Here is a 23749-nt window from a genome sequence, read left to right as displayed (position 1 = left end):
ATTGCGAGCGATCTGCAGCGCGTGTCGATGACGTCGTCGGTCGATCTCAACTATATAAAATTACCCCATTCTCGTGTTCGCCGTCGACTGAATTCCCCATCTGCTACTTATATACCTCTAGTTCCGAAATTTCTGTTATACTCCTTACTTCAATCTTCTTCTACTATTTGTCATGGACTCTACTCTTTCTCGCTCCAGTGTCCAACGCCTCGTTACTTTAGCGTCCTTCACGCTCGCACTTATCACAAACTTCTACTACCTTGGCGGTCGCGGCGTCGCCGGCGGCCATCAGTCTGAAGCCTTCCACCTCGAACATACCCCCTTTACGCCCAACATTGTCTTCCTCCTCCTCTTCTGGGTGGCCTCCTACATTTCTCAGATTGCCTTTCTCCATCAGCTCTTCGCCGGCAGCTCCGACGCAAAGAAAGACGCCTCGACCGCGGCATACTTCCTCTCTGCCTTCAACTTTCTCCACTTTCTTTGGCTGCTTCTACTTGCCCATGGCCATTTCATCGTCTCCGAGGTCGTCGTCGTCATCAACTTCCTCCTCACCGGCTCCCTCTACTGGTCAAAGCGCACTCACAACCTCTCGCCGCAGCTCAAGTGGCTCACCATCCACTTCGCCGCATCAGCTTTGCCCTTTGCCTGGACTCTTTTTGCCATCTTCTGGACTGGTGCAGTTGCCGTGCACTCGCATAACCTCTTTGCCCGCATCATTGCAAACATTTTCATCTGGGTCCTCTATCTCTTCCCTACAGCAGCCCTTCTCGTCTTCGCCGACTGGGGCTTCGTGTTTGCCTCCGCATTCCTCACTTGGGGTCTTGCTGTCGGTCAAATTTTTGAAAAGACCTTTGCTCTGCAATGGATATTTGCCTTGATCATTGCCGCTCTTCTTACCGTTCAGGCTGCCATAGTATTGTTTGCCGAAGGTTTCAAGGGCTTTTTACCTGAGCGAACCCAAAACTCTATCGAAGATGGTGTCAACCGTGTGCAGAATGCCGTTCATGGCGAGGAGACTCCTCTCATCAGCTAAGACTTTCCGTATAACATGTAAAAGAATAATAGCACTATTGGATTAGGTGAATCAAATTAAATAGTAATATTAATAATACAAAAATAATACAAGTTCTTATAGTGATTAATACATAAAATATAGACAAAATCGAATAAATCAGCAAGTCAAGTTATACATGAACCGTGTACGCCAAAGCATCCCTAAAAGAAACATAGTAAGTAATTCACTCCATACTTAACTTGTCAAAGCGATCAATAATCTTCCAGGTTCCATCCTCCTTCACAATCTTCGTCCGTCCAACCGGCGTCTCCATCACATCAGGCCTATCCAAATTAGGCACCGGCGGCATTGCAGCTTTCTTCCGCGCTGTACCGCTCGGTGTCGCAAATCCTTTGTGGGCTGGCGTGGTTCGTCTCTCACGTAAAGTTCGTGTAGTAGTCATCGGTGTACCCTTTACTGGAGAGTTCATCGCAGAACTACCTGGAGTGCTGAACCCGTCCTCGGCAATCCCGCCATCCGGACGCATGCTTCTTCCTAATTCGATCGCTTTGACAATCCAATTATCCTTCGCAACAGCGCTCTTGGGAGCATTCCATCGCGGTTTGCAGCCTCGCTCTAATTGTCGCACCACACTAGTACTCGCAAACTCATCCTGCCAAGCACTCAATCCACTTTGTAAGCCAATCAAATGTGACATGACACCACTACAGAGTGCAGCATCAGAGTAACCACCTTCTAATAGCGATAGTACTCGTCCGTCGCAGTATTTATTTGCCAGAGCAACACTATCATCAGTAAATCGAGCATAGAACGACGTAGGCACATGTACGCCATGCCTCTGCATTCCCTTATCTTCAAACTCAGATGCATCAAATCCAGCAGAAAGAAACACGCCGGATTTGAACGGAGTCTTAGATATCGTTGCAGCAGTCTTCGCAGTAGATAAGAATTGTTCTGCTTTTCTAAACAAATCAGAATATCGATTCGCATACAGCGTATCAAACTCTTCGCTTGTCGAATACGGTTCAAGGTGAACATTCCAAACCGCAAGATCATGCGCCATCAAGCACACCGATGCATTCTTGATGTTCTCGGCAGTGGCATACCCTACCTCTGTCGGAAAGGAGTTCACATCGTGCAGCGAAAAGTATCCTACTTTCGGGCTACTCTTCTCATTTTCATCTTCGCATGCTTCAAACTCTTCCTCATGTGATTCCAGTCCTGATAATTTCCAGACAATATCTTGACTTCCATCTCCGTGATGTAAGTCAAAGTCAAGGATTATCGCATGTGTAAGTCCGTGCTTGAGTCCGGCATACTGTATAGCCACATGCACGTTATTGATTAAACAAAACCCGGATGGGGCACATGGATGAGAGTGATGACCTGTCTCTCAACTTAGTATAGCACAAAACATCAAAACTGAACATCCGAAAAAACATACCTGGAGGGCGAACACAGACAAAGCAACGTTTCGGTCGCTTCCCATCCTCACCGAAAACGCAGTCTACACCGTCCTCAACTGCTCCCACGACACCTTCCAAAGCGGATATTGTACCGGGTCCTAAATATATATCACCCGAGTTCCATGCGTCCGGCACCTCAATCTTGCCTTCTGCAAGTTTCTCTCCAGAAGCAGCGCACAATTGAGAAAGCATACGCGGCCACTGCTTGCCATGCACGCGTTTCACATGTACTGCAGAATTTAGGTCAACTGTGCGCATAGAGGACTCCAGTACGAACTCGCCCTCTCCAGCCAGTGTCATCGCCGCACCGATTCCTAATTCACTAGCATTTAATCGTTGTGGTCGTTCAACTATTGATGCCAAATATTTCTTTGCTACCCAATCTCGGGAGAAGACGTGGTTGTACGATAACGGCGAGAGCAGTAGCAGTGTTTTATCTGAACTATCTGTCTCTGGCTTTGGTTCTAGTACCGGTGTAGGCGACTGTTCTCGATCCTCGATTTTCAGAGATGAGATAGCATCTGTAAGATCCGTCGTATCGGGAGTAAAAGGCGCTCCTGCAATTTCTTCCACTCTCATAGGTGTTCGCGGCTGACTCTCACTCTCAGGGCCATCGTTAGTGCGTGACGCGTCGGCACCCACGGGATGAATCGGCGACTCCGGAGCCATGACCGCGGGCGGTGTAGTCATCTCCGCCAAAGTTTGTTCAAGAAACGCACGTTCGGCAGCTGAAATGCCAGTATCGCGAGAATACCCACTCGCCCCTTCCGAGGCGGTCATGTACGACGAGCTGGAGACGAGCCCTTCCGAGATCTCGTCGTCGTCGTCAGACCCATTTAGCATATCGGTGAAAGAAAACGACGGGAACGAAGTTTGCTCGTTAAATCCTGATCCCGGAGAGGCCATCTTTTGCTTGACTTTCTTTTTCCTATTCGTACTTCGGATCTGATTATTCTTGTACCCAATGGGGAAGGCGGGGCGTGACTCTGATCTGAGGTGTGCGCTGCGGGCAAGGGTCGGTGATCCGCATTTCTTAAGACGCGTAAACAGAATCGTGCACTGTTACCCAGAATAGTCACCCCTGAATTCTATGACGTATTCACGCTCACGTTCGAATCAATGAATGGATATCTGCTCTATGCCGAATCCGAATACAATAGCATTGGAAATGGCAACAGGAGTTCTCCATGCGTACACAGGTCGCCTGGTCGCGTTTGAGCACGGAACAGCTTCTTATCCAAACGTGCTTCTTTTTGTCGGGGGACTTGGAGACGGCCTGCAAACGGTTCCTTATGTGCCTTTACTGGCCGAAAAACTAGCTGCTTACGGCTGGGCCGTAGCGCAGATTTTGATATCCTCTTCCTATATTGGATGGGGTACCGGATCACTCATGCGCGATTCTCAAGAAATAGAGCAGGCAGTGGCATACTTCCGTAAACAAAGATCCGGAAAGATCGCATTAATGGGCCATTCCACTGGATGCCAGGATACAATGCAGTATCTGGTCCGCCGACCGAATCCCAACCCGGAAACTCGTCTCGACGGGGCAATTTTGCAAGCTCCGGTGTCAGACCGCGAAGCAATGCTTACTCTTTTTCCCGACACTTATGACTCGCTCCTTGATTACGCGCTCAAGCAGCAGGCGTCAGGAAAAGGCAACGACGTGCTCCCGTCGCTGTACTCCGATCTCTTCTTTAACACTCCGATTTCTGCAGCGCGATGGATTTCACTTGCGAAAAAGAACGGCGACGACGATTATTTCTCTTCAGATCTAGACGATAAATCTCTCTCGTCCACATTTGCTGCTATAGATGCGCCTCTACTTATTCTAGTGTCCGGCTCAGATGAGTTCATGCCAGCTTCTCTAGATAAGACAGCTCTAGTTAATCGCTGGAAGACATTCGTCAAGCCGCAATTTTGGACAACTGGTAGTGGCACTGTTGCTGGAGGAAAGCATAACCTTGGTGAGGGTTCAGAGTCCGGTGCCGCTGAGGACGCGGTAGCTCGCGTATCTTTATTTCTCTCTCAGTTAACTGCATAGAAATACAATACTACGACTGAAAAGGACAAAAATATTTACTATTAGTATAATACATATGTGCAGCTAGATTCATAATTTCAAAAAGTATATCGCATCTTGTAGTTCCGATACAATAGCTCCGGAGACTCAAGCGCCTTCTCTATTGCCGCCTGCTGCCCACTTGCTCTCTCCACCGGATAGAAAAAAAATCGCCCCAGATAAGCTCTGTAATCCAAGGTATCAAGTGCCTTAGCTTCGGCAGGCGTACGTTCGATCGCAAGGTCGGATGCTACAGGAGCAGTCTGCACTACTGCAGCAAGGGTGGAACTCGCTTTTGGAGGACCGCTGAAGCCATTGATAGGTGTAATTTTAAATTCGGGAGCCTTCTCCTCTTCGTTCTTAGTAACGGGGGAAGATAATATGGGAGCAGAAGCCTTCTTCGCTATAGATGACAGCGTAGAGTCCGTATCTTTGTTGGCGACCATAGGACTCTGAGGTGGACTCATGACAATACTCTCTCTCAAGTGAGAAGATTTAGAAGGCTTGAATTTGTCAAATGAAAACCCTGATCCCGGTGTCCGCACTTCATTCTTTGGTGTGTCTGGCTTGTCGACCATCTTTGACTCTTCAGCAACTACCGAAGGTGATTCCTGTGGCGTAGACGGCGCAGGCTTAATAGGAGTAGCAGTAGCTATTGCCTGCTCGAAGGCGGACTTTTCCTCGCTAGGCATTGTCCGTTCGATTTCCTTCAATACCTGTCTATGCGCAACCGGTGTTGCGGCAACATTACTCCGCTTACGCTGCACGCTAGCGCTCAATCCCAGCACAGATTCCTTCCGCTTGGCTCGTTTAGGAGTTCGATAACTAGACGACGATGCCGCGTATGGGTTCACAAACGGCTTGAGCGCTGGATCAATAACACGCTCGCGATCTTGCTCAATCACCGCAGCTACCTCCTGCGAGGTTCCCACAGGACTAATCAGCGACAGCAATGTGCTTGCGGTTGTCGATATTCGTTTAGGTGTTGCTGTCTCTGGGGTAGATGTCAACGCAGTACTTGGTTTCGGAGCCGATCCTACTGGCGTGCCAGCAATTGGTTCGCTAGTAGAAGCATCAGTTGCTGCCACCGTTTTCGGAGTGCGCGCTTTGAACGGCGTTGAGTGTGTAGGAAAGACTATTTCGCGAGGCCTCGCAAGAGTTGGTGTCATCGCTCTTCTTCTCTGTGGTGTCAGGATCGGGTTATAACGCGGCGCTCTAACAGTCTGAGACTGTAATACAAGCGGCCGTTGACGAACAGGGGTTGCAAACGTGGGCACACTCGGATACATCTGTTGAGCAATCGACGGCTGCTGCGGTTCAGGAGCTGGTGTACTTGGCTGCTCAGCCTCGCTCTTTTGAGCCTCTTCGTAAGCCTGTCTCATTAACGCCATCACGCCCTCCATCTCAATATCTGACAACGGCGCATCCCCCTTCTTTTTGAAAAATTCTTCTAATTTACGATTAGGGGATGAAACAGCAGTAGAAGCTCCAGTTGTAGATCTACTTGCAGAGCCAGGAGCTCGAACAGCGGCAGGATTGAACGTAAACGGTGACGGCGCTTTTGCAGGTGCAACTGACTGTGAAGAGCGCACAGCAGGTGAAAACAGATAGGGCAGCTTTGGTGTGGAGGGTGATTCGTCTCGAGTTGTCATCGAAGGCGTAGTTACCTCAACCTCGCTCGACTCCGCTGATTCATCAGTACGTAGCTCTTCTGTCTGTGGCTGCCGCCGTCCTGGCGTAATCATTGTCCACAGCTTAGAGAATAAGCCACTACCAGGAGTCTACAAATCATACCACATACCAAGTCAGAACGAATCATTTTTGAATAAATAAGGCAGTAAGCAGTACATACACGAACAGGCGTTTGAGTATTTCCATTCTCGCGTGTCGTCCTAACAGGCGTCTGAGGCACCGGACGAGCGTACGGCGTCGTACCACGAGATATATGCGTGTTCCTAGGAGCTTTACGATCCATCTCACTAAGTTTGATTAATTATGTGAGTATTCTTTGGCGAATTGGAAACACACAATCAAAGGGTGAGAATCTGCTATGATCTGATGCAAAAAAAGTTAGCGAAACGCTCATTTTCGTTTCTCAAAGTAAAAAATCATCGCAAACACTTACTGAAAAAATACACAAAAGAAAAGTTCAAAATGTTCCACCTTGCACTAAATCTAAGTAGTTGGATATAATCAAACTCGTGTTCAAACGTTTCTCTAAACACTGGTCTTTACCAAAGTTTTGATTATGGTAATATACCCTTAATTATCATCTTTAGCATAAACTCACCAGCTTGTGTACCTCAGCCATATCTGAAGCACGTTGTGTAACATATGCTGACACACTTACTACTGTAAATTACTGCCAATCTGGCAGTAAGTCGGTAATAGTTTAGTGGCTAGAATTTCCGCCTGTCACGCGGGGGACCGGGGTTCAATTCCCCGTTACCGAGAATTGTCTCGCGACTTAATGGTTTTTTTATTTTTGCTACAAATTATTGTTTTCTTGAGATAAGCAGATATTCAGTAAACATGCAAATCCAAATTAATTTTATGTTGAGCAAACGTGAGTAAATAACGAATATACAGTTAAAAAATTCAGGATGGCCCTTGTTATGCAACTAGCATCAAAAGTAGAAAACCTTCAGATTCCAGTTTAAGTTCACACTACCGATTTTCTTTACTCCCAGCAGTCTTCATCCGTTCTCACTTGCTTCAGTATATCCCAAGGCAGACTACAGGACGAAATAATTACAAAAAAGAAAATGAGCACAAAAACAGCAGCCGCTGGTCCCCAGCTGAAATATGTTGACACACCGACTGAAACACTTATGAAAGACCTTAATCGGTTGCCGCTGTTCATGACCGAACTAGATACCACCGACGGAGAAGGAGGATCGAATATGATGCTCGAAGCTTTACAAGCACTTGCATACGAGGGAACCCCTGTTGAAGTATCCAAGAATTTTAAAGTTCAAGGTAATGAGTGTTTCCAGGGAAAACAATACAGGGATGCTGTCGAATTTTATACAAAAGCAATAATGACCGGTCTCGGAAAACAGAAGACCACAACTTTCGACGAAGGCTCGGCACAAAAGACAAAAGAAGCTGAAGAGAAGAAAATAGCAGAAGCATACTTTGACTCCAAAGTCAGCGACTCGGCAGCTATCAATCTTGAGGCAGAAAAAACAGAAGAAGATCTAGCTAAAGAGAAATCAGAATTATCAGAAATCGTAACAGCATGCTACTTGAATCGCGCAGCTTGTAACCTCGAATTGAAAAACTATCGCAGAGTAATAAACGACTGTGCAGCAGTCTTGCAAATTCAACCGACGAACGCAAAAGCATATTACAGAACAGCTAAAGCGTGCCTTGCAATCGACAAAATCAGCGAAGCGCAAGAATGCGTTGATAGAGGATTGAAATTAGAACCTAAGAGTACATATTTCAAGGAATTAGGGATAAAAATATTTCAACGGGAAAATTATCTGCTCAAGTTAGAGCAGCAAGAGACGAAGCGAGAGGTGATGGCAAAGCATGTCGTTCATATTTAGCGATTTCAGCATATCTATTTTACACGGAGTTTTAAATTTTTTTCTGTATAATTCGGTGATTGGGACAATTTCAGGCATTAAACTAACGAATAAAGAATCATATGATAATATGATAATATAATTTCAGGAAAATGATAATTTTAGGTAACCACAAATGCGTCATATACAATGATAAACAAGACAAAGCACACAATGATATCAAAAAAAGCAAATAAACTACACAAACGATCCCTAGCTTAAGTAATTCACCGAAGCTAATCATTACCCTATCTACTAACTGAATTTGCTATTTATCCGACGGTCCGTGATTATACCCCATTTCCTGCGCATAAGACTCAATCTCCTGAGGTGTCAGCCGATCATTGTTTGACCAGTTGGCTGACGACGACCGCGGTCTGAACCGCGACGGCACTGCCCCGGCCCTGCTTCGGAAAACATCCTCCATAGAAAGCGGAGGTACCGGACCGAAAACTGTATCGGGATCAATCTGCTGCTGCTTACGAAGAGCTTCGCGTAAGAATGGCGAGTGCGCCCAGTCAAGAATCACCGAATCCTCATCATCATCCTCGGACCTATTTTATAATTAGAAAACAAAAACTCGTAATACTGCGCGCACAGTCGAAAAAAAACTTACTCGCTATAGATTTCAGGAAGCGCAATGTGATCTCCGTTAGATACTGGTATAGCAGCCAACTGCGACAGTCGCATCTGACTATGCGAACCATGCAGATTCGGTCTTCCTGGAGTAGTTGATGGCAGCCCAGACGCAGCCGTGCCACCCGAATTAGTTGTTCTGCGTGCAGTTCCTACAGTTGAAGCAGCATTACCGTTGCCCTCTTGCGATGCACCTCCAAATCTGATTTTGTCATTAGAGAATTTGACTCCCTCAACGAAAGGAGCAGGTCTCGCTGCTTTTCCAGCGCCTTGAGTTGGAATTTGTTCTTTTCGCACTACAGATTGCCGAACCTTGGACTCGATAGGTGAGCCAGTCAATTCATCTGTACGCCGACGCTTACTTTGCTCTGCAGCAGCTGGTACGAGCGAAGACTTGAATCGCGCAGGCTCGCCTTCAATTTGGAAATTCCGCTTCATCGGCTTCGTAGCTTCCTCAATTTCTGTTCGCTAAACGTCCAAAAGTTAGTTCCTATCTATCGAAAAGAGAACATATAGTCTACTTACCACCAGATTAGCGACCGCTCGAGTCTGAGGAACCCGGCTATTTCGATTCGCTAGCGCAAACTTCCGTCTTGCCTGCTCCTCATCTTCCGCTTTCTTTTTTTCTTCTGTCTGCTGCTGCTGCATAGCCGCTCGACGTGCATTCTCCTGCCGCCGCCGATCACTATCTTGCTTCTTATCTACTGTCTTCTTTTGTTCTTCCTCACAGCCATTATTATTGGCAACAGGGATCTTCTTCTCAGCGGCAGCATTATCCGTTGCTCCAGCAGATGCAGTTGACACATTCTGGGCAAATTTTCGCTGCTGCTCCAGCTCTCGCTGAGCACCCATCGGTACTCTAACGACAACCGGCGCCTGCTTCGTTCGTGCAGCTGGCTTACGTACCATAGACTTGACGCGCTTCGCCTGTTGCTGTTTCTCTCTGAGACCAGCTCCGGTACTGTCAGCCGATGCCGTAGCTGCGTTGATTGCAGCTGCGGCAGCTGCAACAGTCCCCATGGCTATTCCGTTGGGTCGCAAATGATGCTGCGCCTCAGGCGAGAGATGCAAGTCACCACTATCCGGACCATCTTCAATAGAGTTTCTCTGTGCACTAGTTGCGCTTACTCCGTTTGTCGAAACCTGTGTAGACGTCTGCTCAAATCTAGCGGCCGTTCGTAAAGCATTGGGAGCTTGGAAGAGAGCTTTTGCAGGATTGCTGGTATGTGTATGATTAAATGAAGATGCATCGATATGGCCAAGAGGACGAGCATTGAGCCGGCCAGGAGATCCTCCATTATCAACAAGTAATGCAGATATATCAGGATACATGATCCTAGTTTCCTTCATGCGCTGATCAGACGATTCAGCTGCCAAAGTTTTCTTCGTAGGGCTTAAAGTAGACGCCGACGATTTCACCAACTCTTTTCCAGAGGACGATCCGTCTTCTTTTTTACTATTCGAGTCGTTATCAAAAAGTAGCAGTTTTGCGCGTCTAAATACATCAGCAGTGGAAGTTTTCATATTCCGTAGCGCACTTGTCACTGGAGAATGCCCATTAACTTGAGCTGCTGCTGCAACAGCTATCGAGCTGGCCTGATTAATTGCCAATTGTGACCCGCTGCGTGCTAGGTTCCCACGAGCTGGAGACATCTGAAGTCGGATAGAAGGCTTTTGTGCGCGACGAGGCGAGAGAACAACTTTCCCAGCTACAGCATCTTTATCGCTTGACTTTCGTTCCGGCGATGCAGGTCGTGAAATTGTGTGTCGTAGAGGAGACTGGTGACGCACGGGCGAGGTCTGCGGTCTTGTCGAAAAAGACATCGGAAGCCTTTGAGCGGGAGAGCCAGCTGGCTGTTGACGCATGGATAGTGCCGGGGACGGCGGTGGCATTGCTACAGCAGATTTTGCAGGTGATGATTTCAATCTAGATGAAGCGGTGCTTGCCAGATATCTGGGGGCATCTTTTGCTGCATTTATCGACCGAATACTATGGTCTGTCTCTTGAATTGGTTGAGTAATCTCTTGCGCTGTATCCGCTTCAGGTATTGATGTCTCCTTTTTGGTTATAGCTGGCGCTTCTTCTTCGTCTTCCTCCATAACAATATCGGTACTTTTAGCTTGTTCCTTTTCTGGCAGAGGCATATTTTTAAAAGCAGCTGAATTTAAAAACCGCGAACGTGGAGCAGGCGTAGCTTTAGAAAGAGGAATCCAATCCTCCTCATCCTCTTCATCCGGCTCATGCGCATCATCACTGTAATTGTGGATTCGATTATAAAATGCACTACCAGGAGTCATTCCGGACTGTTGAGGTTGCTTAGATAAAATAGTACGGGGAGCATCGTCGCTTGCATTGTCTGTATGAGAGGTTGCATAATTTTTCGGTGTCTGCTGCTTTGCATGCGCTGCTGATAGTTCAATTTGGCTATTCTGCATATCTGACGAGCGGCTAGTAATTTCAGTGCGATCAGCATCAAAATCTGAGGATTTGTGAGACATTGATGATTTAGCGCTGCTAAGATCCGACATGCGCTTTCCAAGTGATTTCTTGGTAGTCAAAGGAGCTTTCGCTGGAAGTGTCGCAAAGGTGACCTGCGGCGACGCAGTAGCTTTTTTCAACGGAACGGTAGTTGTAGTTGTTACCATTGTAGTAGGTATTTGGGAGGTCGAAGTAACCGGAGGATTTGGAGTCACTGGTGATGATTGGTTAAGATTACGCGCGGCGGGTGATCGCATAATTCCTCGATGGGATGAAGTAGCAGAAGAAAAGGCGCTATGAGGGCTGACCGGGTCAGGCGATACATAATTCGAGTGAGGCGAAGGCTGATTGAACGGAGTGCTGTGTGCTAAAGGCTGAATATGAAGAGGAGTGATATTAGGCGACGATCGAATAAGAATGCCGGGGGGGAGATTCCTGCCGTCATTATCACTCTTGGTGCTTGGGGTCATTCGCAGACCCTGACCAGAGCTGCTATCGTTGTCGTTTGCAGAGTAAAATGACACGTGCTGCGATGGAGAGCTCTCACTAAACAGACTCTGCAGAGAACGATTTGTCTTTGTTCGCGACTGCTTTGAGTTCAAAGAGGGTGCGTCGGTGGCAGCCTCAGCTGACAAATCGTGAGTATCGTGAGTATTTGAGCGTTCTATTTGCGATTTGATTCCAAGGGTGACTGATTTGTTATCATCGTAGTGTACGGATGTTTCAAGCTCGTCAAGCTGATCAGAGTCTTGATCCATGTCTTCTACATGAGCGCGGATGGGTGACGAGTCAAGAACACTCTGTTCTAGGCCTGATCCATTGTCATTCGGATCAAGAGCCAGTATTTCTCGCTCACGAGCGCCGAAGAAGTCGCCATCAACGTATTGATCATGTCCAGGGATTGGCGAGGAGGATGGTTCTGGATTTGCAGGTTCCGATGCAAATTCGGTAACTGCCGACAGAGTGGATTGGCGAGCGGTGACTGGAGAAGCAGGAATTGAGATAGAGCGACTTTGTTGATGATTAGCAAGCGGGGAGCTGTCGGGCCGATGAGGACTGGAATGAGCCTGGAGAACAGAAGAGTCAGTAGGTGTTTAATCAAATAGAGTAAAGAACGACATACGCTATGATTCTCCTTGTCACGGGAACCTATTGGTGATAGGATGACAGAGTGCTTGAGGGGAGAACCGGGCGACTTCTCGAGAAGAACACCTTTCTCAATTCGGCTAAGATGAGATACAGATTTAGAATGCAATTGGAGTAAAAGCAGAAAAAAAAAAGGGTAAAAAAATAATAGCGTACGTATGGGAATATGCAGGATCGGCAAGAATGCCGTCCATTCGCTCACCAAGCCAGGCAAGCTCGTCGGTCGCAGCGTGCACAAAGTCGTCATAGACGTCCTCGACAAGAGCTTGAGCGGAGGCGACCTCTGAGCGCATCCATTGCGTTGACAGCATTGCGAGAGCTGAGCCGATCAGACGCTATTGATGGCACTTACTGCTGAATAGTTAGAGGGAGGAGTGCGCGAGATGGAGTTGGAGATGAATTTGGTGAGAGTGAAAGTAAGTTTAAGAATTAGAGAGTGCTGAGTTTGGAAATTGTTTGTGTTTTGGTTTATTTACATTGGTTGCCATGGAAACTTGAGCCGCACTGCCAGGAGGGCAAAGGCGTTGCTTTCCAAGGCTCCTTCTTATTATTATTATTATTATTATTATTTTATTTTAATTAATATTTTAATTATTATATTAATATGTTTCATTGCTTTTTTCTCGTTTGACTACCGACTCCCTGTCTTGATTAAACAGTAGCAGTCTGAGGTCTGATTCATTAATGAAAGAGCCCAGGTAGAGGTTGACTAACTATGCAATTGCAGACCAATCTCAAGGCTGATATTGCTAGTTGGCTGTCAACTGATAGGAAAAACCAACGTCTACATGCCAGAAAAGGGGTTAATAGTGGGTCTTGACTGGGTGCATTTCTATCGCATGTAGTTTCAAATCTGATGCAGTGCACCGCTTGTTACATAATACACATAGTCAATCTTTACGTAATCGATGGTTTTATTTGGAAGCAGTTTAGGCGATCAATGCAGGAAAGCAGCAAGCGAGCAAAGAGGGAACTAGGTTAATCTGTTATCTTTGTCTTTGACAACTACCAATATAGTCGGTGTATGCCTCTACTATCGTCATCTACTCCCAAGCATATATTCTTACACTTCTTAATCGACTCTTAGCCAGCCAACCTAATAACCAGCCTAATGAGTAGTCTAATAGGAAGCTAAGTAATTGATCGGTTGGGGCTTAAGTGGTTCAGGGCTAGGGTGCTAGAGCACTTTCACATGTCAGACCAGGATCTGCCACGCACCCAGTCCACATCACGATCCACACTCGCGCCTGTCTAGCGCCTACTTTTTCTTCTTCTTCTTCTTCCTCCTCCTTCTCTTCATCTCCCTCATCTCCTTCTCGCTTCGGCCTCCTCGCAGCCTTTGTATCCTTATCCTGTCTCTTCCAGATCGCCTTCTTCCTCTATCTCCCTTATCCGTAAGTCTTCTCGCTCATCTTCCACCTCTCTTCGTCCCTGCTCTACCATCACACGCTCTCGCCACCCAGACCTCGGCCTTGGCTGATCACTCACCTGCCGATACTCCTGCCGAGTGCTCTTTTATTTGCTTCTCTTCTTTGTACTCTCCTCTTATCCTTTTTCTCCCACTAACCCTCCATCCTGCCTCAGTTATCTGTCGATCCCCTAAAATGTCTGAGCCGGCCCCAGTTGAGGCCACTGAAGCCTCGACCTCTTTTTCTCCCCGCTCCTCGGCCTTCGTTAGCCATTTGCTTTCCTACCCTGTAGTAGACGCAACCGTCTCATACACATCCTCCTTGCCGCTCGTCAAGCGTGCCTCGACCACTGCGAAGCCTTACGTGCACAAGTTTGTACAACCGGCCGTAGAGCGTGCTCTGCCTGTACTATCCCGCGTCGACAAGCTTGGTGACTCAACTCTGTCCACTGTTGACAAGTATGTACCTGCCCTCAAGTCGACCCAGGCGCCTGATATCCAGGGACAGGTATCGAAGTCGGTCGAGTCTGTCAAGTCCACGACAAATCTCTATCGCGAGGCTGCAAAGTCGCGTGTTAATGAGTCCGTCGTTGAGCCAACCAAGCATGTCGTTGACAAGGCAAAGCAGCGCACGGTCTCTTTTTACGACGTGAAGGGCCGCCCATTCGTGCGCGCAAAGCTTGACCCTGTTCTCGCTCCCCTCAACACTCGTCTTGTGGCATTTGTTGATGCCTACTTGCCTCCTGCAAAAGCATCTGAGGCCGCTGAAGCTACTAATGGCACGTCGTCTGTTTCGGAGACCGAGCTCGGGAGACTGTACCTCATCGGCACTGATGCCATATATCGAGTCAAGCCTCTTGTCGAGACCCGAATTGCGTCAACAAAGGCTTTGGCCGAGGAGAATGTGACCTACGTGCTTTCTATTCCACATGCAGCCAGGACACATCTTTTATCTGTGTGGGAAGACAAGAAGGCCAAGACTGATTTTGCGAGTAAACCACTAACTGGACGTATTTACGTGTCGTTGTCGACTGGAAAGCAGTTGTTGGTTGAAATTGTTGAGCACGCTGAAAATTTTGCTCATGACCAAGTTAGCAATGCGAAGAATCTTGCAAGAATACCGCTTGGCATCGCCGGTGTACACGTAAATGGCAAAATTGATGCAGAGCCTCAGCCAGTCGTTGCTGAGACGAATGGTCAGTAACCCGGAGTTCTCCTGATAATTACTATTTAAAAGAAAAAAAGATGCATTGGTTGATTTTAGCAGGGCTAGTTCTTTTTTTTTAATCGTTAAGAAAAATAAAGCAGGTGTGAGAGTAAATGGAGGGGTAAGGAATGGAAAGGTTCTGTCTTTTTATGTTAGCTCAGGATAGCAAATAATTATTGTATTAAAGCGGGGTTCCAATGTTGCGCGTCTCCTGATTATTTATTTGAGTTCTTCTCTCTTATGCAATAGCAGTGATTTGAGAGAAAAGGAAAGGCTGCGAGAAAGAGTTTGTGCTTGTTTCCTTTTTGATACATTGAACGTGTGTCTTAATTTTTTATGTTTTGTTTTTTCTAACTACATGTGTTTTTTATCTGTCGACGTGTAGAAAAGAGAGAATTTTTTCTATTTTCGTCGTACACATCGTAATTATACATACATATTCTTTCAATCAAGTGCTGTAGATAAATCTAGATATGGACACTATGTGGAGTGAAGTTGGAACATATAAGGGCTCGGACGACGTCATGAGTACATTGTACTGAGCCGCACAGGTTCTGCAGAATAATAATGCTTAAATAGATTGTATGTATATTATTATATAAACAACGTATAGACTATATTCTATACACATCCATGTCGCATAAATATTCATTTATTTCAAAGCTACAACTTAAAAAGCATCCAAGTCAAGAGTTCACGCGTACAAACATGTACAAGCCACAAGGGGTTCGAGGCTGAGCTTCCGGAGGCTGAAAACGAAGAATGCAATCGAAGCCGACAAAAGAAGCCTTTTTCGAGCCTTCTGCACTGAGTTTCTTAGATACAATACAATTAGATTATTAAAGATAATGTATTATACACATAAATCGTATTCATAATTGAGAGATTGCTGTTAATAATCATCCACAACAATATCGTTTACCAACGACCGCCCTGCTGTCCGCCGTATCCTCCTTGCTGGCCACCGTATCCTCCTTGCTGGCCGCCGTATCCACCCTGCTCACCGCCAAATCCTCCAGGGCCACCAGGTCCTCCAGGGCCACCAGGTCCTCCAAATCCACCAGGTCCTCCGGGTCCTCCGAATCCGCCAGGTCCTCCGGGGCCCCCGAATCCGCCAGGTCCACCCTGCTGTCCCTCGAATCCACCCTGACCACCGAATCCACCCTCCGGACCATCGCGACGACCGTGGTGTTGGTTATTCTGCGGACCGCCCTGGTTATATCCGCCTTGATTGTGCTGTCCCTGGTTGTATCCACCTTGGTTGTGTCCACCTTGGTTGTGGTTCTTGCGCTCGCCAAACTTGTCTGAGATGAAATCAGTCAGACCGGCGCCTGCAACGGCCCCTCCGAGAGTTCCGAGAGTGCCATGTCCCGAACTACCGCCAACCTTGTGACCAACAAAGCCACCGGCGATGGCTCCAAGCAAGTCCTTTCCGAGTCCTCGATCGCCGGACTCGCCCTCGCCTTGCTGCTGCTGCTGCTGCTGCTGGTTGTAGCCATTGTTGTTAAATTCCTGATTGCTGCCATCCTGGGACTGGTAGCCCTGAGAGTTTCCGTAAAAATCGTTGTTAGACATGATGTGTGTGACAATGCAGGTGTGAATGTATAGTGTGCAGGAATAAGAGCGGAAAAGCAAGGCTGGCTGCCCTTTATATCCAATCCAATCCAACCCTCCGTGTTCCTGGCCAGATCGCGCCGTGGCCGCGTCACTCGCGCGCTCGGCCGCGGTGCCGAAAAGCCAAACCTGCTCCAGCTTGCTCAAATAGGACTAGTGCAAACCGCAATTTGCTTGCGCCTCGCCTCGCCACTGCCATGCCTCACCACTGCCACCGCCGCGTGCTCTAATCACGTGTCGACAGGCCAGATACTGCAGTTGAAAGATGATAGTATTACTATACAAGCTATACAAACAAAAAAAATCAAAACTCCTTTTTCTTTTCCAAAAAAATCCGTATCAGTAAATTACTTGCTCAGTCATCGTAGTACTGTCGTCCACCGCGCACATTCGCCTCCTCACGTCCGAGACTACGCTGCACGCAGCATCCCAACACATCACACACCTCATGCACAAGCTGCCACTTACTCGACCGCAGCGCCTCAATCACTATCCGTAGCAGTCCAACTGTATGACTCTTCCCGCGCAGCATCCCCAGTTCGCGCGCAGTAGCCGCCGTACACATCCGCTCAAGGAACGCCCGCCCTTCCTCGACTGCCGCTATAGTCTGCTCGACCTCCTCATCCGAGCGAGCAGCCGGCGCGTGGCCATTCGCGGCCGCCTCGCGATCTCGTTCGCCTAAAGCGTTCGACTCAGGTCCTTCGAGGCAATAGCCGTACGCCCACATCACCATCGCCGAGTGTGCGAGAATGTACGCGCGATGCACAAACGCGTCGTGTCCGGCGATGTACCCTTCCGCCTGATAATACGACCCCAGATCACCCTGTACAATAGCCTCATATAGCCCATGTGCAGCATGAAACGCCGCATCCGGAGCTCGCTCAGAAATCGCCCAGTCTGTCATCCGTCTCTTCGCAGCAGTAAAATCTTGGTGTCGCGTAGGCCGCCCCATTACGCGGTGCACGCCGCAAAAGATCTCTAGATCGTAGATTGATACTCGCATCGCGATGTGCGCCATATGCCACATCGGAGGCACAAGTCTTTGCAAGTATGATCCGTCTTCGGGGTACGGCAGTAGCTGCTGACCATTATTATTGTCGTTGCCATCGCCAATCGGGTACCGTCTGTCGTAATCTGCTTTCCAAAAATCAAGCGCAGGTGCGAGCGTCGTTCGCCATGTATCCCGAAATGCACCCCATCCCAGCGACGAAATCTGCAAATCAAGCTGCTCCATCTGATATGAAAGTGACATCAACCCACACAAAAGTACAACACTACCAAACCGGCCAGTGGCAACCGATTGCTGATTGAGCAGCTTTTTGAGAGCCTTCAAAAAGGGCATTGTCGGCGTACGTACAACATGGCTACGGTCGCCAGGTATCGACTCCCATGCACTATCATCGCACGGAAGCGACAGTCGCACTTCATGCGTAGAAAGCACAAGCGAGTGCGCAAAGAGCGCAGCGTGACACACGTCGAGAATAAACGCCATAAACGCTGCTCGCTTAGCCATTTCGGCATCGATCCACCGCTTCCAGACCTCGCTGCTACTGCTGTCCATACTGCCACCACCACCAATCCCATTCGCTCCGGTCATGCCATGGCCATTATCTCCGCCTGCACCAGAATTTGATGACGAGCCAATTAGCGTCGAGCCGCGTCTGATAAGCTGCAATGTTGTCGCATGATGTATATGCGCACGCTCATGAAATTTACGCGTCGACATTGTCTTTTCAAATACTTCCAAAAACAGTAAACTTTGGATAATCCAAATCTTCGCCGGCGGGTGAAAGCCTGGACTACCAAATATCACCCATCGAAGATGCTCAGCGATATCCAACGCTAATCCATGAGCCCCGCCGTAGTGCGCTCCAATCATTATTATACTCCACAGTAGGGGTCCTGGAGTTGAATCGGCTTCAAAAGTGGGCCGATGAAGAACTGGAAACTGAAAATGAAATCGCTCCCAATATAAGAGAATGTACCTCTGGATCGCATCTAACTCCATATCCGGGTGTGACTCTAGTGATGGAATAAGACCTAAAATATCCAGTCGCTTGGTCTCTGACATTGCTCTAGCCTGTGTCGGAGTGGGTGGCGTGAGAAGAGTCGGAAGATCCATTGGCGATTCAAATGCAGAGTAAAAACTTGTCGGTAAAAACAAATCACGCGCGTTGGAAAGCATACCATCGGAAAACAGCCAATTAATCAGATCGGTCGTGTTTGATGGTGAAGTGCGCGATGCCGATAATCCTGATCCAGCTACTTGTGAACTAAGCGGGCTCACTCCAAGAGGTGAAGAAGCGGTGGCGGCGGATTGAGGCGGCGGCATAGTCTGCTGCTGCGGTGACACCTGAGCTGCCAAGTGCTGATCGGAAAAACTGGGTGACGCTACAGCGGGAAACAGAGGACTCAACACCTGTCCTCCCATCACTGCTGGGCCTGCTGGGCCTGTCTGCGGTAGCTGTGACGGTGTGTAAAGCGAGGAATTAATCATAGAAGGTAAGCTCTGGACTTGATTATGTGCAATAGAACTTGTCGGAGAAAACCCATGGCTATTTGTAGTTTCGCTGTGTAGAATATTGATATTGTCTCCGCCTAGTAACTGCTGTTCATGCAACCGTTCACCAAGTGGTGTACCAACCTGTGAACCATGATATGTTTCAAAATCGTTAAATTCACTGCGCCGTCGATGCCGTTCGACATGTCGGATTCTCAGATCTTCCCGCACAAACGACTTTGTACAATACGGCCATGTACACTTGAAGATCTCCTTCGGTGCATCTATAATCTCAAGTTAGATAATCCGATATAATAATAATCGTAAATAGAGCTACCTACGATTGAGCTGGTGCCTTGAAAGATGCTCAGACCTCGTGAATCTTTTGCCGCAACCAGGGGCATCGCACTCGTATTGCTTCTCGAGACCTTTTCGAGACCGCCGACGCTTGCGAGGGGGGCCCGCTGACGACGAGTGTTTATCCTTCTCTTTCTCGCCAACAACCGCCTCCCCCATTTCATCCGAGTAAGCGTCGTCGGCGTCGCTCAGGTCTCGCGGAAGAGAAGAGTTCGGCACAGAGGAAGCCGTAGATGCGTTGATTGGAAGGTCGACGCTGCTCGGCTGCGGAACGACGGCGGTCAGATACGGATTTGCAGACACCGCCGAGGGTTGAGGAAGCCGGTGCTGCAACGGTGGCTTCGGGTCCATCAAAACCGGGCTGACGTAAATGAGTTCGTACTATTGGTTTTCCCGTTTTCCCCAATATCCGGGCTTTGCTATTCTAAAACTGTGGAGTCAGGTGGCCTCCCACTCCTGCGCATCGGCTTCGTGGGGGTCTGTTTGTCACGTGAAGTTGTCCTAGGAATCACTCAGCACCATTCATTCAGGTTACCTTACATCAATGCTTTATAATACAGTATGCCACTCAAAAACACAAATCTACAATACATGCCAAAACAATCCTTTGAGCATAGTCAACTCATCCAATACAACTCCTCCTACCATATCTCGTCCCACCCACAGACGTACCAGTAACCGTACAACCGCTCTCCGGGTCAATACAGTGATCCCCATCAACGCAATAGCCTTTAAATGCCCACACATCAATACGATATTTAAAGCTTCGATTGTACTCACATTCACCGCCCACCCTATTGCTTTCGCTGCCGCAGGAATATCGTAAGTCCAGATCACCATCAGCATTGGAAACATTTTTGTTGCAGAAGATATCAATAGCGCAATTGTCACTATATTTGGGTCGTATTTCGAGTTATTGTCAGGAGTCGTTTGTGAAGACACAAAGAATTTAGCAAAGAATCGTAAAACAACATGAGTGACTAGTGTCTCCGTCACGCAGTATGCCAGGAAAAATAAATATTGCCCCAGCACCGAAAACTGCAAAATCTGACTCTCTGTTTCAACCACTTCGTCAGACACATCACCACGTAGTGTCTCCTTCTCGACCCGGGCCCACGTCAAGTAGACATCAAATAAAGTGATCAACAGAAATATTCTGCGGACAGTTGAATGCAAGTGTGGTGAGATAGCAAGACGATTGAATGCCAAGTGGCGATAAACTTGCGGTTTGATGAGAACAAGATCAATGAATATCAAAACACTGTCATGTTCAATATACTTGTCTGCAAATTTATTGCAGTTCGGGCAAGCTGTTAATCGAATATTATTTGAGGAATAGGCTGTATATAGCGATGTCACCGGATGGGCGCACTCTATACACATCATCTTCTAAATTGTACAAGTGGATTAGAACGCGGTGACATAGCTGACAGGGATTAGAGAAAATACTCACGCTGTATTTCTATAGTGCTGTTTTGTAGCAGTATCGTTGTGCATAACAAATTTTAGAAAGGCTGTTGCTGTTCGACTGGCTTTAAGAACAGACGTATGTTGGTTGGGAGCTGTAGATGGACGGGGGACCCCTGAAATTGATCAAACTTCATCGCTCCCAAAATCGCATTTACGCGACCAGAATTTGTCATGCGCCATCGCTAAATACTACTTTTTGAAGTAAGAAAATTTCAAATAATACAAAAAATAGGAAAGATCGAAATTCCGTGATATTGATAGAAAATGGCCTTGCCTCCGGAGCCGGCACATACAATCACTGTTCGTCGACAAGTGGTATTGTCATTCTGGGTATCTATTTGCATTTTCACTTTCTCGTATTTCATGCCAGATCCCTCTAACACAACTTGTGTCTAGGCTGTTTTTATATTCTTGGGTCTTCCATTGTGGTACAAAACCACAGCAATCCATAGAACACCATTACCTTTGGCTGAAATCTCAAATTTACGAGCTCAACTAGATGACGGCTTGGGATTATTGGACAACGCCATTAAAGTATCAGTGATATTAGATCCATTATGCGGTAATACTGATACTGCGATATCTGTCAACAAAATGCTTGAGCAATCTATCAAGTTGGAAGGCGGGGGTTCCGCATTTACGATTGAAGTCACAACAGAGCAAGGAGAAGAAATTGATTTTCAAGCAAAATCTCGATATAAAGCGGTATGCGTTCCATCAACCAGAAACCCCTTACCAAAAAGCAAGGTCGCTAAATCTGGAACTATTTTTATATATTTTTCGAAAGATGAACCTAGTTCTGAGCTGATAGTCGCTGGGGTCAAATCCGTATTCATGAGCGACATTTTATTTTTTAATCGTCATCAACTTGGTTCCAAAGAGCTCGCCGCAGGCTCGGTTCTCAATAAGGGCTCACCTTACTCTGATCGTATTCATTTATCTTTCACATTGCTTATTGCTTATGGAAGCGATTTTGACACTTTGCTTGCGTCAAGCGCTGAAGAAGCACTCTCTTTGACGTCACAGAAAGCCTGGCGCCAGCAGATTGAGTCTCTTATTTTTGATTTGGAAAGTAGCGAGTTGAGCCGATTCATATCCTCAGCTACTTTTGATTCTGATATTGGATTGCAATACATTTCCGAATCAGAGAAAGAAATACTTGATAATAGTGACTCATCGCTATATCAACGATCTTCCTTGGTGGATTCATTTGACTTGCAGCCGGTAACGATATTAGCATCGCAAAATCTTTCAGATACTCGCGTTTTGCAATTTGTTTATTTTTTTTCACCCTCAATTCAAAAGGACAAGCAATCAGATTCGCGCCCTTTCAGTTTTACTATTGCCAACCGCGCCGGTGTAGTCATGTCCTCTCAGCTGGACACTGAGAGTGCTATCAGGATTTTTGCCAAGCAGATTGACAAGTTATTGTCACCAGTCACCATATTACTTTCTGCAGATGCACCAAATAGCAAGCTCGTTCCTCTACGCCATGAATTCTCGAGGATAGCGACGATTACAAATTTATACGCGGCTGTCGAGACGCTTTCAGCACTATCCCATTTAGTGACTTCTCTAAAAGAAATGGCAGTCCCAAAAAAAGTTCGCGAATTAGTAGACGCGTCGATTGCCGAATGGAGTCGATCTGTGAGCGTTCTTTCAAATAAAGGCGGAAAATCGATCGACAAAGTCAGCGAGCAGATTGGTCTCCGCCATGCTGCGTCGGCTGCTTGGTTGGCCAAACAGGCTGTATTTGAGAAAAATATGATGCTCAACATGTTTGTCCCGTTCGAGCACAAAGTTGCCGTCTATTTGCCTCTATTGGGACCTGTTCTTGTTCCATTATTTATTGGTCTGCGACGAGTTTTAAAAGAAGGAGCCAGATAAGAGTGCTGTATTAGCATAACAATGTAAAATATATCTATAGTCTGGCACATCTTAATCATATAAGCTCTTTTATTTTCAGTTTACTAAAATCAAATAGGTGGTATCAATAGCCTCCCATACGTCGACAGAATATTGCCATATTCTCGGGACAGAACTTAAATATATAATCTTAAGGTTTTGTTTGTTGTTATAAGACACGGACCTACCTAAAGTCCTCATGCATACTCATACTCTCCTAAAGTAGAATTGCCATTCCACATATAGACATCAGCTAGAATAAACTCATCACCCGTTCTGTCAGTTATCAGACATGGCATCCGCGACTTCGAGTGTCCTTCTTCTTCCCACGCGTCGAGTATCGACAATTTGCTTGCCAGCACATAGCACAAATAACCAACCAAAGCAGACTGCTCATCTGATTGATTTGATGCCGGCACAATACAAATCTTTGCCGGGCTAAATTTGGGTCGAAATATCTCATGTCCATATAATAAGTAGTTTGGATCGGATGACTTGATAACAATTTCACCCAAGATATCACACGGTGGTAGACTTGATTGCTCAGGTATAAATATAGGCACTGATTGATAGCATACTTCAGACGACTGACAGGGAGTTAAAGGGGTATTAACAGAATTGCTAAAGCAGGCTGGCGAGTCAATTGAATCAGGGGAATCGGCAGGAGAGATGTTGCATCTTTCTGTCTGCGACGATGCAAGCATGGCAAAATGTTAATCAAATGAAATAATCAATGCGCAAAGAATTGAATCAATCACTATTATACACTTGCTCCTAGGACCGAATCCAGTTACAAATATGTGAAAAGAGCACTGTTTTTCGTGAGTCTGCTTCAAAATCGACCAGGAACCAACAACACTGTGAGAGAGTTACCCGGATAGAGCTCTCTGGAGTGCAGCAGTAAAAGCAGCAGTG

The 23749-nt window shown here is 46.9% G+C and overlaps 12 protein-coding genes across 12 annotated transcripts; 5 read left to right on the top strand and 7 right to left on the bottom strand.

Annotated features, from left to right (window-relative positions):
* Window positions 1-5: 5 nt before the first annotated feature.
* V2V93DRAFT_365851 (uncharacterized protein) lies at window positions 6-1142 on the top strand. Its single transcript, XM_066909176.1, has one exon. It carries the CDS (start codon window positions 173-175, stop codon window positions 1031-1033), a length of 861 nt encoding a protein of 286 aa, XP_066767571.1. The 5' UTR covers window positions 6-172; the 3' UTR covers window positions 1034-1142.
* Window positions 1078-3478, bottom strand: V2V93DRAFT_365849 (histone deacetylase domain-containing protein). The gene is made up of 2 exons (XM_066909175.1): window positions 2460-3478; window positions 1078-2401 (listed from the first exon to the last, which is right to left on the bottom strand). Exons 1-2 carry the CDS (start codon window positions 3385-3387, stop codon window positions 1239-1241), a joined length of 2091 nt encoding a protein of 696 aa, XP_066767570.1. The 5' UTR covers window positions 3388-3478; the 3' UTR covers window positions 1078-1238.
* Window positions 3479-3596: 118 nt separating this feature from the next.
* Window positions 3597-4590, top strand: V2V93DRAFT_365848 (uncharacterized protein). The gene has a single exon (XM_066909174.1). The coding sequence runs from the start codon at window positions 3605-3607 to the stop codon at window positions 4520-4522; it is 918 nt and encodes a 305-aa protein (XP_066767569.1). The 5' UTR covers window positions 3597-3604; the 3' UTR covers window positions 4523-4590.
* Window positions 4542-6757, bottom strand: V2V93DRAFT_332807 (uncharacterized protein). The gene is made up of 3 exons (XM_066907681.1): window positions 6666-6757; window positions 6393-6595; window positions 4542-6321 (listed from the first exon to the last, which is right to left on the bottom strand). The coding sequence occupies exons 2-3, from the start codon at window positions 6513-6515 to the stop codon at window positions 4600-4602; spliced, it is 1845 nt and encodes a 614-aa protein (XP_066767568.1). The 5' UTR covers window positions 6516-6595; window positions 6666-6757; the 3' UTR covers window positions 4542-4599.
* A 461-nt stretch (window positions 6758-7218) lies between these two features.
* V2V93DRAFT_365846 (uncharacterized protein) lies at window positions 7219-8276 on the top strand. The gene has a single exon (XM_066909173.1). The coding sequence runs from the start codon at window positions 7306-7308 to the stop codon at window positions 8092-8094; it is 789 nt and encodes a 262-aa protein (XP_066767567.1). The 5' UTR covers window positions 7219-7305; the 3' UTR covers window positions 8095-8276.
* Window positions 8218-12779, bottom strand: V2V93DRAFT_365844 (uncharacterized protein). The gene is made up of 5 exons (XM_066909172.1): window positions 12530-12779; window positions 12351-12453; window positions 9274-12294; window positions 8729-9216; window positions 8218-8666 (listed from the first exon to the last, which is right to left on the bottom strand). The coding sequence occupies exons 1-5, from the start codon at window positions 12682-12684 to the stop codon at window positions 8381-8383; spliced, it is 4053 nt and encodes a 1350-aa protein (XP_066767566.1). The 5' UTR covers window positions 12685-12779; the 3' UTR covers window positions 8218-8380.
* Window positions 12780-13977: 1198 nt separating this feature from the next.
* V2V93DRAFT_357489 (uncharacterized protein) lies at window positions 13978-14985 on the top strand (the record flags this gene model as incomplete). The annotated part of the gene is made up of 1 exon (XM_066908031.1): window positions 13978-14985. The coding sequence occupies one exon, from the start codon at window positions 13978-13980 to the stop codon at window positions 14983-14985; it is 1008 nt and encodes a 335-aa protein (XP_066767565.1).
* Window positions 14986-15616: 631 nt separating this feature from the next.
* Window positions 15617-16673, bottom strand: V2V93DRAFT_365841 (uncharacterized protein). The gene has a single exon (XM_066909171.1). The coding sequence runs from the start codon at window positions 16561-16563 to the stop codon at window positions 15907-15909; it is 657 nt and encodes a 218-aa protein (XP_066767564.1). The 5' UTR covers window positions 16564-16673; the 3' UTR covers window positions 15617-15906.
* A 284-nt stretch (window positions 16674-16957) lies between these two features.
* Window positions 16958-19618, bottom strand: V2V93DRAFT_321569 (fungal-specific transcription factor domain-containing protein; the record flags this gene model as incomplete). Its single annotated transcript, XM_066907361.1, has 2 exons — window positions 16958-19386; window positions 19444-19618. The coding sequence occupies 2 exons, from the start codon at window positions 19616-19618 to the stop codon at window positions 16958-16960; spliced, it is 2604 nt and encodes an 867-aa protein (XP_066767563.1).
* A 342-nt stretch (window positions 19619-19960) lies between these two features.
* V2V93DRAFT_365838 (Arv1-like family-domain-containing protein) lies at window positions 19961-21005 on the bottom strand. Its single transcript, XM_066909170.1, has one exon. It carries the CDS (start codon window positions 20843-20845, stop codon window positions 20042-20044), a length of 804 nt encoding a protein of 267 aa, XP_066767562.1. The 5' UTR covers window positions 20846-21005; the 3' UTR covers window positions 19961-20041.
* Window positions 21006-21011: 6 nt separating this feature from the next.
* Window positions 21012-22924, top strand: V2V93DRAFT_162892 (phosphatidylinositol-glycan biosynthesis class S protein). The gene is made up of 2 exons (XM_066906896.1): window positions 21012-21259; window positions 21326-22924. Exons 1-2 carry the CDS (start codon window positions 21194-21196, stop codon window positions 22814-22816), a joined length of 1557 nt encoding a protein of 518 aa, XP_066767561.1. The 5' UTR covers window positions 21012-21193; the 3' UTR covers window positions 22817-22924.
* On the bottom strand, window positions 22735-23685 carry V2V93DRAFT_365836 (uncharacterized protein). Its single transcript, XM_066909169.1, has one exon. It carries the CDS (start codon window positions 23536-23538, stop codon window positions 23032-23034), a length of 507 nt encoding a protein of 168 aa, XP_066767560.1. The 5' UTR covers window positions 23539-23685; the 3' UTR covers window positions 22735-23031.
* Window positions 23686-23749: the final 64 nt, after the last annotated feature.

Source organism: Kockiozyma suomiensis (genome assembly GCF_038497685.1).
Source record: "Kockiozyma suomiensis strain NRRL Y-17356 unplaced genomic scaffold V2V93scaffold_3, whole genome shotgun sequence".
Classification (NCBI taxonomy): domain Eukaryota; kingdom Fungi; phylum Ascomycota; class Lipomycetes; order Lipomycetales; family Lipomycetaceae; genus Kockiozyma; species Kockiozyma suomiensis.
Note: the sequence above shows the minus strand (reverse complement) of the source record. Positions and strands in the feature narration are given on the sequence as shown.